Source organism: Crinia signifera, chromosome 11, assembly GCF_055691185.1.
Source record: "Crinia signifera chromosome 11, ASM5569118v1, whole genome shotgun sequence".
NCBI lineage: Eukaryota > Metazoa > Chordata > Amphibia > Anura > Myobatrachidae > Crinia > Crinia signifera.
Window position 1 is genome coordinate 121,982,949 of NC_139227.1, and position 15,021 is coordinate 121,997,969.

The following is a 15,021-nucleotide window of genomic DNA, read 5'->3' on the forward strand; positions in this document are numbered from 1 at the left end:
ATTATCACACGGGAAGATGCAAACAGCTGCTTGTCTACCTGTGTGACCGCAGCAATAAGACAAATCATCACTGTCTGAGTCTGACAGTCACACAGGTGGTCGCCATACACTGCATAAGCTCACGGGAAGATAACAGCACACGAAACCGCGTCCTTAGGTTTGCCGACGAGTTAGGTAATTAGTACAAACAGAGAGATTACTAAACCTGAAAATTGAAAGTATTCATAAAAGTGGTTTATTCACATTGAACCGACAGACACAAAACCGTAAAACAATGATTAAAGTTGTTAAAAAAAAAAAAAAAAACTTTATTGCATCTTTGTACATATAGAACAATGTTTATAAATAAACTGAAGCTTTTGGTTGAGACCCCAGGCACAGCCCAAAAGGTGACCAAATTATCTGGGCAAACCCCCCCTCCCCCCATAAATAAAGAGAAACTTGCAGACACGCGTAGAAGCGGCATATTGTGTTGATGCTATTTTCTGCAGCAATTCTTAGACGGCAGCCTTTCCCACATCTCTGCGATAGGACTTGGAGATTATTTGGATCATGTATTTGCCACAAGAGTCTATTTATAAAGTATTGTGATGAGATAATATTGTAGGCTCTGCTTGTCTGTTCTCGGAGATTCCCAGACGTACTTAAAAATGTCAAAATAATTCAATATTTCCTTTGAAGACGACATACGCAAAATATATACAGAAACTACTTACAGGAAACATTCAATTCCTTTAATATTCCACAAACTGGTCTTTTGTACATAATTCTTCTCAAAGATAAAATAGTATTAACACTTTTAGCATTAACAGTCTCTATTTACAAAAAGTACAGGTCCGGAGAGCCGGAGACTTATCCTGATAGAGGGGCCGCAGGGAGGGGCAGTGACAGTACTGAAATGTATCAGGCTTCTTCCACAGTCCAGGCAAAGGTTCATTATCTTACAGATCCAAATATAAAATACTAGTCTTAAATATCTGTATTGGCTGATGAGTTCCTCATGTACAAGGCTTTGATTGGACGAGGTGGGTACAGTACGCATCGCTGGAAGGTGTTCGGAGGTTAATCGTCCATACCCGGGGATTCGCCCTGCTGTATCCGGGACGCTATTCGTATGGCTTCCTCCAAAGACTGCTGTTCGCCCAACTAAGGAGAAAACAGTGAGAGATGGGATCAGACTACAGGACCGTGAATCTCTCATTGATAAACATTTGTAAGGACTAACTAATGAGCAGCCTTCCCGGGGTTCAGTTGGTTATAGGGGGGTGGATCATAAGGGATTGGTTCGAAATCCCGACAAGGGGGGGCGTGGATCGCCCCCCCCTCCTTGCTGCGCTCGCCATACAGCGGGCCCGGTGCCTCGCTACGCTCGGCACACTCATTTATTCTCCCTCTATGGGTTGGACACCCACGGAGGGAGAAAGTGTCGGGATTCCGGCATCAGGATTTCGACCGCCGGGATTTCAACTGCATCCCGATCATTAGGTCACCGGCATGTTGGTCAACAGTCATTAGGTCGACATGCATTTAGGTCGACATGCAGGAAGGTGGACAGGGTATAAAAGGTTAACATGGGGTTTTACACATTTTTTGTCCCAAATGTTGACACATTCGACATGGACACTGAAACGCAGCACCGCGTCCCCTGGCATGGTTAGCTGCGCTCGCTACGCTTCGGGCACTATTTTATTCTCCCACCGCGCCCTAGTGCATGGTAGGGCATGAAAAAGGGATTTTTGTAAGAACTTACCGTTCGAATCCCTTTCTCTGATATGGTCCTGGTGACACAGCTCAACACTGGGATGTAGGAGGGTCCGAAGGAGCCAGGCACCTATCCTAAAGCTTTAGAGGGTAGGCTCCTCCCCTACTGCATCCCTGGACTCTTCAGTTCATCTTTCAAAGCCACTGGAATACATTAACTCAGTACAAACGCCTGCACATATTATATGCACATTTTATAACAGAAAACTGTTAACTTTTAACCATTTTAACATGAACATCATGAAACTTCTGGCATACTTACTGAGCGTAAGGGAGGGATCGCTGTGTCACCAGGACCATATCAGAGAAAGGGATTCGAACGGTAAGTTCTTACAAAAATCCCTTTTTCTCTTTCAATGGTCCTGGTGACACAGCTCAACACTGGGACGTTCCAGAGCCGGTCCTTTGGGAGGGTACGCTCAGGTCTGCAGCTCTCAGCACTGCTCGCCCGAATGATCCGTCCTCCGACGCGAACTCATGGAATCTATAGAATTTGGCAAATGTGTGAACAGATGACCAAGTGGCAGCTCTGCAAACCTGCTCAGCTGTGGCCCCATGTCGAACCGCCCAAGAGGTGGCAACTGACCTGGTGGTATGCGCATTTATTTTGGCCGGTACTGGTCTACCCACTTTGGTGTATGCAAAGGCTATCACAGACCGCAACCACCTAGCAATAGTCTGCTTAGATGCAGGCCAACCAATCTTGTGTACGTCATACAATACCAACAATGTGTCAGTCTTCCTGACACTCTTCACTCTGTCCACATATATGCGTAAGGCACGCACAACATCCAAAGTTCTCAACTTGTCCCTTTTCTTAGAACCCTCTGGGGGTTGAAACACAGGTAGAACTATCTCCTGATTTAAATGGAAGGCAGATACCACCTTCGGTAAAAACTGAGGCACTGTTCTTAAAACAGCCCTGTCATCATGAAAAATTAAGAAGGGAGATTTACATGACAAAGCTCCCAATTCTGAAACTCTTTTAGCAGATGCTACTGCTAACAAAAACACTAGCTTCCACGTGAGAAACTTAAAGTCAGCCGACCTTAAAGGTTCAAAAGGTGCCTTTTGAAGGCATTCCAAAACCAGTGATAGATCCCAAGGTGCTACTGGTTGCTTGTATGGAGGTTTCAACCTGGATACTCCTTGTAAAAAGGTTTGAATTTCCGGCAAAATGGCTATCTTTTTCTGGAAATAGATGGACAAGGCCGAAATCTGCACCTTCAGTGACTGAAGGCTTAGGCCCGATGAAAAACCATCTTGTAAGAATTCCATCATTCTTGATAGCTTAAAATGAGATGTATGAGCCTTTCTTCTCTCACACCATCGAATGTAAGTCTTCCAGACTCTATAATAATTTGCCGAAGATACAGCTTTTCTGGCTTTTATCATAGTCTGTACTACTGCCTCAGAAAACCCTTTTCTTTTCAAAATGGTGGTTTCAATAGCCAGGCCGTCAAAATCAATCGATCTGAATCCAGGTGATTGAATGGGCCTTGTCTTAGAAGGTCTGGTCTCAGAGGTAGACGCCATGAGTCCACAGACAACCTCTGAAGCCTCGAGTACCAGGATCTCCTTGGCCAATCCGGGGCCACTAAGATCACTGGAACCTTCTGCCCCTGTAATTTCTTCAGAAGTCTCGGTAACATTGGTACTGGTGGGAATGCATAAAGGAGATCTCCCTGCCAGTGAATAGTCATGGCATCCACTGCCTCCGCTAGTGGATCCCTTGTTCTGGCATAGAACCTGGGCACTTGACGGTTGATCCTGGATGCCATCAGGTCCACATCCGGAGTTCCCCACATCGAAGTGATTTGGTGAAACACCTGAGGGTGTAAGCTCCATTCCCCTTCCTTGAGCTCCTCCCTGCTCAGGAAGTCGGCTTCTATATTCTCTATTCCTGGGATGAATATAGCCGATACAGCTGGAACATTCTGTTCCGCCCATAGGAAGATTCTGGACACCTCCCACATGGCCAATCTGCTGCGTGTACCTCCCTGGTGATTCAGATACGCCACAGCTGTGGCATTGTCGGTCTGAATCCTCAAAGGGAGGTTCTGTAACCTGTCTCCCGCCAAGGAAATGACTTTCCAGACAGCTCTCAGCTCCAATATGTTGATTGGTAACGCTGATTCCTCTGCCGTCCACAGGCCCTGAAGCCTGAGATCCAGGACTATTGCCCCCCAGCCCCTGAGACTGGCGTCGGTAGTTACTATCAACCAGTCCCAGGTCTGTAATGACCGACCCCACTGAAGGGAATCTACTTCTGTCCACCATTTCAAGGATTCTCGTATGTCCGAAGACAGCACTATCATCTCGGATTTCATGGTCAAAGTGTCTCCTGACCAAGCTGACAAAATGTTCCATTGGAACCTCCGAGAGTGGAACCTGGCAAATTGAAGCGTCTCGAATGACGCCACCATCTTCCCCAGGAGCTTGAGGCACCTCCATACTGAAATGCTCTGAGCCCTGAGAATCTCCTGGACTAGGGTGACCAGATCCCTGGCCTTTACCTCCGGGAGGAATACCCGATGAAGATGGGTGTCCAGTATGACTCCCAAGAATTGGAGCCTTTGTGACGGTACCAACTGAGATTTTTGCAAATTTAAAATCCAGCCGTGAGCCTGCAAAAAACTGATGGCCTCTGCCAATTGACTCTGCAGCATGGCTGCTGACTCTGCTTTGAACAGGAGATCGTCCAAATAGGGTATTACTGTGATTCCCCTGAGCCTCAGCACCGCCGCCATTACTGACATTATCTTTGTGAATACCCTTGGCGCGGTTGCTAGCCCAAAGGGTAACGCCCGGAATTGTAAATGCAGGTCTCCTATGGCAAACCTCAACAAGGTCTGATGCTCCGGGTGTATAGGAACGTGCAAATATGCGTCCTGGACATCCATGGACGCCAAAAATTCTCCCTGGTCCAGACTCAGAAGTACTGACCGTAGAGACTCCATTTTGAAATGGTCTACCCATAAATGAACATTTAGAGACTTCAAATTTAGTATTGGTCTGAAAGACCCGTCTGGTTTGGGCACCAGGAACAGCGTGGAGTAAAAGCCTTTCTTCCACTCTGTCTTGGGGACTAGTGTCACCACCCCTTTTTCCAAAAGGGAGTGCGCTGCTCTCACAAGAGCTGTACGCAGCCGTGCCTCCTTTGGTAAGGATGTGGGAATGAACCTCTTCGGAGGTGGCCCTCTGAAAGGGATTTTGTAACCCTGTGTTATGATGTCTAGCACCCAGGCATCCTGGTCTAGAGAAGCCCAAGCGTCCCTGAAGAGTGTGAGACGCCCGCCCACTTTTGTCACTGTCGGGCAAAGCCCCTGACAGTCATGCAGAGGGTTTATACTCTCCTTTATTGGCAGGCTTCTTGTGAAAAGAGCCAAGTTTTGACTTTTGTGTCTTGCCTCTAGAGGGCTGAAACCTTCCCCTGAAAGACTGTCCTCGAAAGGACGCACCACCTCTAGGGGAGGGCCGAAAGGACGGCTTAAAAGCAGAAAATCTGGACGTCTGCTTTGCTGAGGAGGCCGGCAGGAATGTACTTTTGCCGCCTGTGGCCTGTTTTATAATCTCCTCTAATTCGGTACCAAAGAGTACCTTTCCTTTGAAGGCTAATGTTTCCAGAGCCTTCTTGGACTCATTGTCTGCTTCCCAGGCTTTAAGCCAAAGCACTCTCCTGGCATTAATGGAGACTGTGGACACTCGGGTTGCCATTTTAATAGCTTCCTCCTCTGCTTCAACTGCATATTCTGCTGCTGCCTTAATCTTTTCTGCAAGCAGTAATGCACCCGGGTCAGCCTGCAGCATGGTGCATAATTCACCAGCCCACTCTATCATGGCCTTAGAAACCCAGGCTGAAGCAATAAGGGGTCGTAAGGTAAACCCCACCCCTTCAAAGATAGCCTTGAGGTTTCCCTCCAGCTTTTTATCCACAGAATCTTTAAAAGCTGCACCGCCCTGTACTGGTAATACAGTAGCCTTGGACAAACGTGCCACTGAAGCGTCCACAACTGGGACCCTTTCCCAGAGCTCCGCATGAGACTCTGGCATGGGGTACAGATTTAGGAATCGTTTTGGCATCTGAAGCCTCTTATCAGGAGTTTTCCAAGCCCCTTCTAACAATTCCTGTAACCCCTCATCTGAAGGAAAAGTAACAGCCTCCTTCCGCTGTCGCTTAAAAACACCTTTTACAGGAGTTTTATCCTCCACAGTCAGCTTTAAAGCCTGCTTCACAGCTACAATGAGATCCTCTATACCAGCAGCAGAGTTCTCTTCCAAATCATCACCCTGATCCCAGGGGATGTCAGTATACTCTCCTTCCTCTTCATCTACCACAGTAGTTAAAGCATAAGACCTTCTAGGGGTCCCTGCCACATTTTCATCCATTTTGTCCAGCATTTCACTGAACCTGTTAATCCCTTTTGCAGTATCCTGCATCACCTGGATAAGTGCAGGATCTGCCTGGGTAAGAGGCAAGGAGCCAGACGACTGCTGAGATGATGGCATAGGTCTCTGTGATTCTACCAGCCCATCACTCTGCCTGTCCAAAAGCTGCACCAAAGCGTTTACTGACCTGCCTAGGGCCCTGGCCCACGCAGGTTCCATATGCTCTGCCCTATGGGGATCACTGCCCATGGGTCTCACATCAGCGCAAGTAATACATAAGCCCCCCCTTGGCCATCTGCTCAGGGACAAACTTTTGTGTGCAAACATTGCACGCGCTCAGTGCATTAAGGGCTCCCTCCCCCAAAACCACAGCCTGATGCTCAGACATGATGCAAGTGATAAATGTATATCTATCAGTATACACAGTGCAAACAATGTACAAGCGTTTATACAGAGGCAATGCACCCAATCACTTATCTGTCTGTTGGTTTCAACTGCGGGGAAGCGATGCCCAGGAAATCCAAGTCACTCTGCCAGGATCAGTAAGCCAGCTCAGCTCCGCTGCAAGCGTTCTGAAAGGCGCCAAAGTCAGAGTGAAGGAAGAGACCACAGGTCCCTGCTGCTGCGGGGTCCGTGACCTTTTGGCGCCAACCACCCCCAGCAAGCCGCTCCTTAGGTAGGATTTCCTAATTCCAGTGTCTCCCCCTCAAATGGGGATCACTTGGAACATGCCTGTCACAACGCTGCTGTCCTCTCATCTAGGAGCTCAGCGTGTAAGCTCCGCATAAAATGGCCGCCGCCATCACGGAGCGCCTGTCCCCCATGATCCCCACCTAAACGTGGAGCCGGTTTCAGGGTACTCCGGAGCCCAGGCAGCCTTTTAGAAAAGGCTATAAGCGCTGCACAGGGGGACCAGACAGTGTCTCCCTTGTGCACAGTGAGCTGACAGGACGCGCTTCTGTCAGCTCCTGCTGCGCAAGCAGTGTGAGGATTCACTATGAGAATCCTCACACTGTGCCTACCTAGCTAGGGTAAAAGTTAATAAAATAATAAAAATCCCCTAACTACTCTAATTCTTCGGCTGCTCCTGCAGCCCTTTAGAATAGCACCCACTCCAGTGGGCACCTAACACGAACTGGAGAGTCCAGGGATGCAGTAGGGGAGGAGCCTACCCTCTAAAGCTTTAGGATAGGTGCCTGGCTCCTTCGGACCCTCCTACATCCCAGTGTTGAGCTGTGTCACCAGGACCATTGAAAGAGAAATACCGCCTGTCGGCAGAAGTCCGCTCCCAAAAAATGGAAAACCCCCATGTCGACCTTTGGACTGTTGACGTAACCCATGTTGACCTAACCCAACCCATTTTGACCTAGACTCATGTCAACCTTCCTGCGTGTCGACCAACATGCTGGAGACACAATGACCGTATCCTGTTATAGGGGACCCTAGGACTTATCAGGGAGGTGGGTATATAGGGCACAATGATGCATCAGTGAGAGTGTTTAGGTGATGGATGCGCCTATGTATTGTCAGGTGGTTCAGCAGCAACCAATCACAGGAGAGTATATAGGTAGGAGGAGAGAGCTGTACCGCAAACACCTACTTATGTGCTTAGATAAGAAAGGAGAAGCGACTTTGTAGAAGCCATCAAACAATGTCTAACCAGACTGAGATAAGATATATCCTATACATGCTGGGGAAGGGTCAGATCACATGGGGACTATTCACCTTCTTGGTCATGAAGATTTAGCAACATTCCATATAAGGGGTACATTTATGAAAGCATCTAAAAATGGAAAGAGATGAAGTTACCCACAGCAACCAGAATATGGTTGCTATAGGCAACATCCCCTCTTTTAATTTCATTTTAGAAGCCCCCCTAAGATTCTCATAAGATATGTCACTATTATTATGAGGCTGTCCTGACTGCTATGACTAAATTGGGGTGGTCAGGAGGTCTGCGTTACTTGTCATAGAGAAGCGAGCACATTTTCTGCACTTGTGGGACACGTTGGTCCCAGCCATTACCTGCACTGCAATCTGCGTCCCATTTGACGTTGCCAGCAAGGTGACCGGCCTGGATTCCGTGGTGATCAGATGGTGCTGTTGGCCCATTTCCGTGGAGGCTGCGTGGAATGCGGATAAGTCTTGTGCAACTATAGCTACCTGCAACGGCATAAGGAGAAGTCTAAACTAAAGCGTAATTCCCTCCAATACGTAGAACATGTGACATTCCTATTATCACAGATTGCACAAGTCCGTATCCTCATGTGCAGCGTCTATACACATATCCGTGCATCTCCAGGCCATATCACACCCTGAACACTCACGTGCTGGGTGCCGTCTTGGGATATAAGTGCCAGCTGTTGTCCTGACTGCGTCACCGCTGTCGGTAAACCGTCCTCGGTCTCCACACCCGTCACATACGTTATCTGTGAGCCTTTCAGGACATCCTCCGCTGTAGCGACAGAACACAATAGATAATACAGCGTTAGGACACTGTGGCCAATAAATTCACATGAAGCATAACTGACATGCTATGCTTTTTTGTTTGACCCTTTTGTCCTTTGAAATGTGTTTACAGCACAGGTTCGCAAACTCGGTCCTCAGGACCCCACAAAGTGTATCAAGTGAAATAGTCAGAATCACAAGTGATATAATTAGCTCCACCTATGGATCCTTTAATATGTGTCAATGCGTAATGAATGCACCTGTGCACCTGCCGGGTGACCTTGAAAACGTGAACTGTTCAGGGTCCTGAGGACAGACTTTGAGAACCCCTGGTCTACAGCATTATTGTGGAAAAGTCAATACAGCATTATTGTGGAAAAGTCAATAGAGCATTTTTCTTTTATGCGTCATATGTACAATAACGCATCATACTGCCAGAACTGTGCCAGCGTAGTACTAATTAGACTGGTCCAAGTGGCAATGAATTAAAGGGAGAAGTATCAAGCTTTGGTGGAAATGTTGCCACAGTAATTAATCAATTGTGAGTGTTTAAGGGGAGGGAGGTTAGGGGAGTGGCCAATGCCCCTATGGTGACATGGCCACACCTCTTCACAAACAGTCACAATTTAAAGGACTCCTAGATAGGGAGGAATGATGAACAATGGGGTATATTAGTGTATCGAGGTGGAGATACTGCCCCTAGCTAGCAATCAGACTCTGCTTATCATTTATCTAGCACCTTCTAGAAGATAATAGCCAGAATCTGGTTTATATGAACAACATCTCTACTTCTATAAACCTGCACAAATACAGCTGTAGTGTCTACTGATCCAGAATCCACGGGAAGTCATTGAAACCCATAGAGATATACAATGGTCTCAATGTCTGTCTAGCAGTTGTGCACTAGAGCCCAGCCCACCCTCACAGGTAGCTGCTAGGGATGAGATGGAGAACTCGTCACCCACAGTGAAAGCCAAACAGAAGTCTGTACCCTCCTGTTAAAACCTGGAGATGGCACCTCTACTAAACCCCCCCCCCCCCCCCCCAATGGCAAAGATGAAACAAACAAGGAGGACAGAGATGAGAGAGTGAGGTGAGTGGGGAGAAATGCGAGAGAGGGTAAGGGGGACAGAGATGAGAGAAAGACAGAAGGACAGAGATGAGAGAAAGACAGACGGACAGAGATGAGAGAAAGACAGACGGACAGAGATGAGAGAAAGACAGGGGGACAGAGATGAGAGAAAGACAGACGGACAGAGATGAGAGAAAGACAGGGGGACAGAGATGAGAGAAATACAGGCGGACAAAGATGAGAGAAAGACAGGCGGACAGAGATCAGAGAAAGACAGGCGGATAGCGATGAGAGAAAGACAGGCGGATAGCGATGAGAGAAAGACAGGCGGATAGCGATGAGAGAAAGACAGGCGGATAGCGATGAGAGAAAGACAGGCGGATAGCGATGAGAGAAAGACAGGCGGATAGCGATGAGAGAAAGACAGGCGGATAGCGATGAGAGAAAGACAGGCGGATAGCGATGAGAGAAAGACAGGCGGATAGCGATGAGAGAAAGACAGGGGGACAGAGATGAGAGAAAGACAGGGGGACAGAGATGAGAGAAAGACAGGCGGATAGCGATGAGAGAAAGACAGGCGGATAGCGATGAGAGAAAGACAGGCGGATAGCGATGAGAGAAAGACAGGTGGATAGAGATGAGAGAAAGACGGGGATGGAGATGAGAGAAAGACAGGCGGATAGAGATGGGATGGCTGGGGTGGGGGTGGGAGGACAAAGATGAATAAGAAACTGAGGGCGAGACAGGTGGACAGAGATAAGAGAGAGAAAGACCGGGGGACAGAGATAAAAGACGCAGACACAGGGAGGGGGGCAGGGATATTTGAGAAAGACGGGCAATGGTAGGGGGCAGAGTTATGAGAGTCAGGCAGGGGGACAAAGATACAAGGGACAAGTGGGGGGAATATGCACATAAATGAGAGATGGAGACAAAGATGAGAGACAGAAGAACAAAAGAAATGACAGGTCCAAAACACGAATATGGTTCAGTCCTATGGACATTTAGTGTTCTTTATCATTCTCTGACATCATCGGCAGTAACCAGGAGTCTGTGCTCATTTACGTTCCAGTAAACACAGTGCAACCTAGTAGTAGTCTCAAGTCTTCCCCCATCATAGAAGGAAAACAGCAACATGTTAACGTTTAACCCATGGCGCAATAAAGCTCTAATGTTCTGGTTACTCAGCAGAAGACACCATTAAACCTGTGATGGGGCCTGTTCCTTCCAGCTCTTACACAATGGCAGCAGTGTTTACATGGTGAGGTCATAGTTAATCATTGACAGTGCACAAACGCAGACTTATCGATAAGGACCAGTGATCGGATCGTATGAAGAGAGACTCTCCCATAGGATCAGTCTACGAATCTCCGACAGCTACAAACAGCCGCATACACCGAATATTGTTATATTCGGGATGATTTATGCATTATTAAAGTTCCCGCTGGTCACCAGCGCGTTTTATTTTTAATACTTTAATATTTTGCCTCAAAAAGTGTAACATGGAGACATTTACTCTAGTACCTAATATTATCTCATACTGAGATATAATGATCTGAATGTATTACTTTGGTCTGATTACAGCACGTTGGAGAAGGGGTATTGATCTCCCTCTGCTGGTAGGAAAGAGGATTACATTTTGAATGATTTATTCTGTGACAGACAATTTAAAGTGCGTCCTTCGTCTATATACACTGACAGCCAATTTGTGGGCAGGACCAAGACGCAGCCTGCAAACTCACTGTAATCTCAGAGGCACGAGGTACTGTGTGCCGCATACCTCAAAGAGGTCACTAGCTCCTAGTGAATTTCAAGGCTCCAAAGTGGTAAATGACTGACCGTGTTCATCATACATAGGCAGTTGTGCCGAGAGAGGTCTGATGGAGGGGCCCAGCAGGGCCCCATTACATGGCAGAAGCAGCAGCTCTTCTCATCCCAGGACATGCCGTTCTGTGCTGGGCTGCAGTGGGGTCAGGGAGCTGCTTAAAGTGCTATTTTTGTTTCTTGCATTTTGTTTTAAGGATGAATGGCCATGCCACCAATGGTTAGGCTACGTCCCCTTAAAAGTACCTGGGCCCAGCCTGGCTCTATAAGAGTATGGGTCATTAGGTCGACAGTGTTTACTAAGAAAGTCTAAAGGCCAACTATTATTGGTCAAGTCTAAAGGTCGACGAGGTCAAACAGCTGAAGGGCCAAAGGTTCCCCATCCCTGCTCTATGTAAGAGCGTAAAAAAAAAAATTAATTAAAAACTCAAGTTGACCTTTTCACTGTCGACCGAATGACTGCATACCGCTGTCTACTGCCGTGTGCATAGGTAAGGCTTACCATGTGTTTAATTCCACGTTTGTGTCCATTTCCAGTGTGCGTCACAGTAGCTGTGAGTGAGAATGCGGTGTGTGTGTGTGGCAGCGCGCCTGTTATCAGGTTGGAAGTTATGGCTGTTACAGCACAAACAATGGAAGCAGCAAATCTGTGTTCCTGAGCCCGCCAGCTGTTCCGGATCACTGGGTGGAAGCGGCATGAATGAATGTGGGGCTGATCCAGTGCCAGGTACGGCTGGAGACGAGTGCATGCGAAGCAACGGATGCTTCCTAGGCCTTTTGTTTACGGAGGATTGGAGGTGTGGTGCTCTGGTCTGGCACGCACCCAAAATATACCTGCCAGGTGTCCGCGACCAGCAAATCTGCTATGTGTGCAGAAGCTTTGTTCTTAAAAACGGACACCTCCGTGATCCCGGTATCAATGACAATGCAACCAACAGCTGGTTGACAGATTATCTGGGGTGACAGTTAGCCAGGACGGACGGGACGGCTTTCTGTCATGGCGCCTTTATCTGCCGTATCATGCTGCAGTGTAACCCTAGCGTCTACTGTGGCGGAGTCCGTTGACCAATGGTCGGAATAAGCCTTGCTATCACAGCACAGTATAACTTCCCATACATATCTATTGTACATACACACATATGGCGTGGACACTTACGTGGCTGGGGTACGAAGAAGCTCTCCTGCTCCTCTTCTATGGGTTCCGTATCGTTGTGTGCTGTCCTCTTGTGCATGGCCAGCGTGGAGATCTGTTTATAGGTTTTGCCGCAGTGATTGCAGTTGTACGGTTTGGAGTGGGTGTGGACCACGTGGTGCTTGTATAAGCTGGAATATTCCGTGAAGCGTTTATCGCAACCCGGCACCGTACACACGTATGGCTTCTCACCTGCTCAGGGACAAGAAATAAAGATCAATGCTGGAGTTTTATTTATGGTGGAATGTTTATTTGTGGAGTAAATCCCGTTGTCTGTTGCTGTATTGCTATAAGGTTCATTCTAGCACAAGTGCAGTTCCTCTTTCCTGCTGTGGTGCTTCTACAGTAGCACAGTCTGGTCTGTATCAAGGTACAGGCCACAATGTGACAAAGACACCACAGGAGACAGCGACACCCCAGGCAGGAAAGAGGAACTGCACGGGTTCTAGAAGGTATGGGGTTCTAGCATTAACACTAGGGATACAGTCATTGGGTCATCAGCATGATGGTCGACGGTCATTAGGTCGACATGCATTTAGGTCGACATGCATCTAGGTCAACATGCAGAAAGGTTGACATGAGTCTAGGTCGACAGGGTCATTAGGTCGACATTTTTTTTTGAGCCAGGCAGTATTTCATGCCCTACTATCCACTAGGGCAGGGGTGGCCAACCGGTCCGAGGTAAAGAGCCGAAAAATATCGGCAATCAAGCCAAAGAGCCGACATCAAAGAGCCTTCGGCGCGCGTGGCAAAAAAGGGGTGTGGTCAGGGGCGTGGTCAGGGGAGTAGTCATATGACACAAGGGGGAGTGGCTGCCGGCCCGCGAGCTCTGATTGGCGGACGGCCCAGTCACAATGATGCACACTAAGGGGTAGGAGAGATGTGCAATGCGCGCTCTCCTCCCCTCATGGAGATGGATTTGGGGGGACGGGGACGGAGGGCAGCAGGAGCCGCACTTAGCAAGGGGGAGAGCCACATGTTGGCCACCCCTGCACTAGGGCGTGGTGGGAGAATAAAATAGTGTGCCGAGCGTAGCAGGGCACCGTGCCCGAAGCATGGTGAGCGCAGTGAGCCATGCAAGGGGACGTGGTGCTACGTTTCAGTGTCCATGTCGACTGTGTTGACATGCGGGACAATAAAAAAAAAACAACAACCCATGTCAACCTTTGGACAGTCGACCTAACCCATATCGACCTAATGACCCTGTCGACCTACATTGTGGTGACCTAATGTTCCCTAACACTATAACTGTGCCCCATGGCTGCTGGTTCTGCATTATGTTAACGTAAGGGTCCAAAGAAACAGGACAATTCTTAATGGCGCGGTCGTGATCCCCCAAAATCTCCATTTTGTTTAAAATGTTAATGCACCTACAGTACTTTATCCTATTTTTTGGTACTTGTGTCCTATCACGGCGCCCATCGCATCGCAGACCATAAGGCATGTGATGGTATGCGATGCGACGAGATGTCCCCCGATGTCATACAATGTTAAAATTGTGTAGCATTGTATATGGCATACAATGCGATGCAATTTTAAATTGTATAAGCACCCTAATGGGGGCTTACAATGTTAAATGCACCCCCACTATCAACGTGAACCTGAAGCGTGGCGCGCGCAGCTAGCCCGCGAGGGGCGGCGGTACGCGTCCTCCGACCTTTTCAGCGAGCCCCGCGAGGGGACGCGTATTACTTTACATGGATTCCGCGTCCGCTTGCGGGGCACGCTGCGCTCGCCACGCTTCGGGCTCGGTGGCTCGCTGCGCTCACCACACTATATAAAGTCAACTCCACGCCGACGTGGATAGTGGGGGTATGAAAAGGTTGGAGGACGCGTACCACCGCCGCTCGCCACGCTTTGGGTTCACGTTCATACTGGGGGTGGCGTGGGGGTGCATTTAACATTGTAATCCCCCATTAGGGTGCTTATACAATTAAACATCGTATAGGGGGCTTATACAATTTTAAATCGCATCGCAGTGCACCGGGTGTATGGCATGCGATGCGATTATATGGTGTGCGACCAAATATCGTGGGTGCCGTGCTAATACACAAGTACAGATTTTTTTAAATAAAGGAGGATCAAATGTATATTCATTTTACTGCATGAAAATGTATAGAAGGACTTGTGTTAGTGGGGCCATGTGACTGAAGCCGATGATTCTAAATATATTGAATAGTTTTGCCATCGGTGGGTTAGGACCAGATGGTTTTCCTCCATCGATGTCAAGCATAAACTAAGTCGTCCCCCCCCCCCAAGGGGCCCGGACATGGAGCATAGCTCCACCCCCCACACCCATGAAGCCCTACCCCCATGTTTTGATTGGCCCACAGGCCAG

At 48.2% G+C, this 15,021-nt stretch overlaps 1 protein-coding gene across 5 annotated transcripts in view; it reads right to left on the bottom strand.

Annotated features, from left to right (window-relative positions):
* Positions 1-212: 212 nt before the first annotated feature.
* The window catches only part of ZNF143 (zinc finger protein 143), a 50,967-nt gene continuing 36,158 nt past the window's right edge, over positions 213-15,021 (bottom strand). For all 5 annotated transcript variants that reach the window (XM_083164610.1, XM_083164611.1, XM_083164612.1 and 2 more), the window contains 4 exons: positions 12,648-12,875; positions 8,478-8,605; positions 8,176-8,313; positions 213-1,146 (listed from right to left, as the gene is read on the bottom strand). In XM_083164610.1, the coding sequence (XP_083020736.1) occupies positions 1,063-1,146; positions 8,176-8,313; positions 8,478-8,605; positions 12,648-12,875 (578 nt within the window). In that variant the 3' untranslated portion in view covers positions 213-1,062. The remainder of the gene's footprint in view (positions 1,147-8,175; positions 8,314-8,477; positions 8,606-12,647; positions 12,876-15,021) is intronic.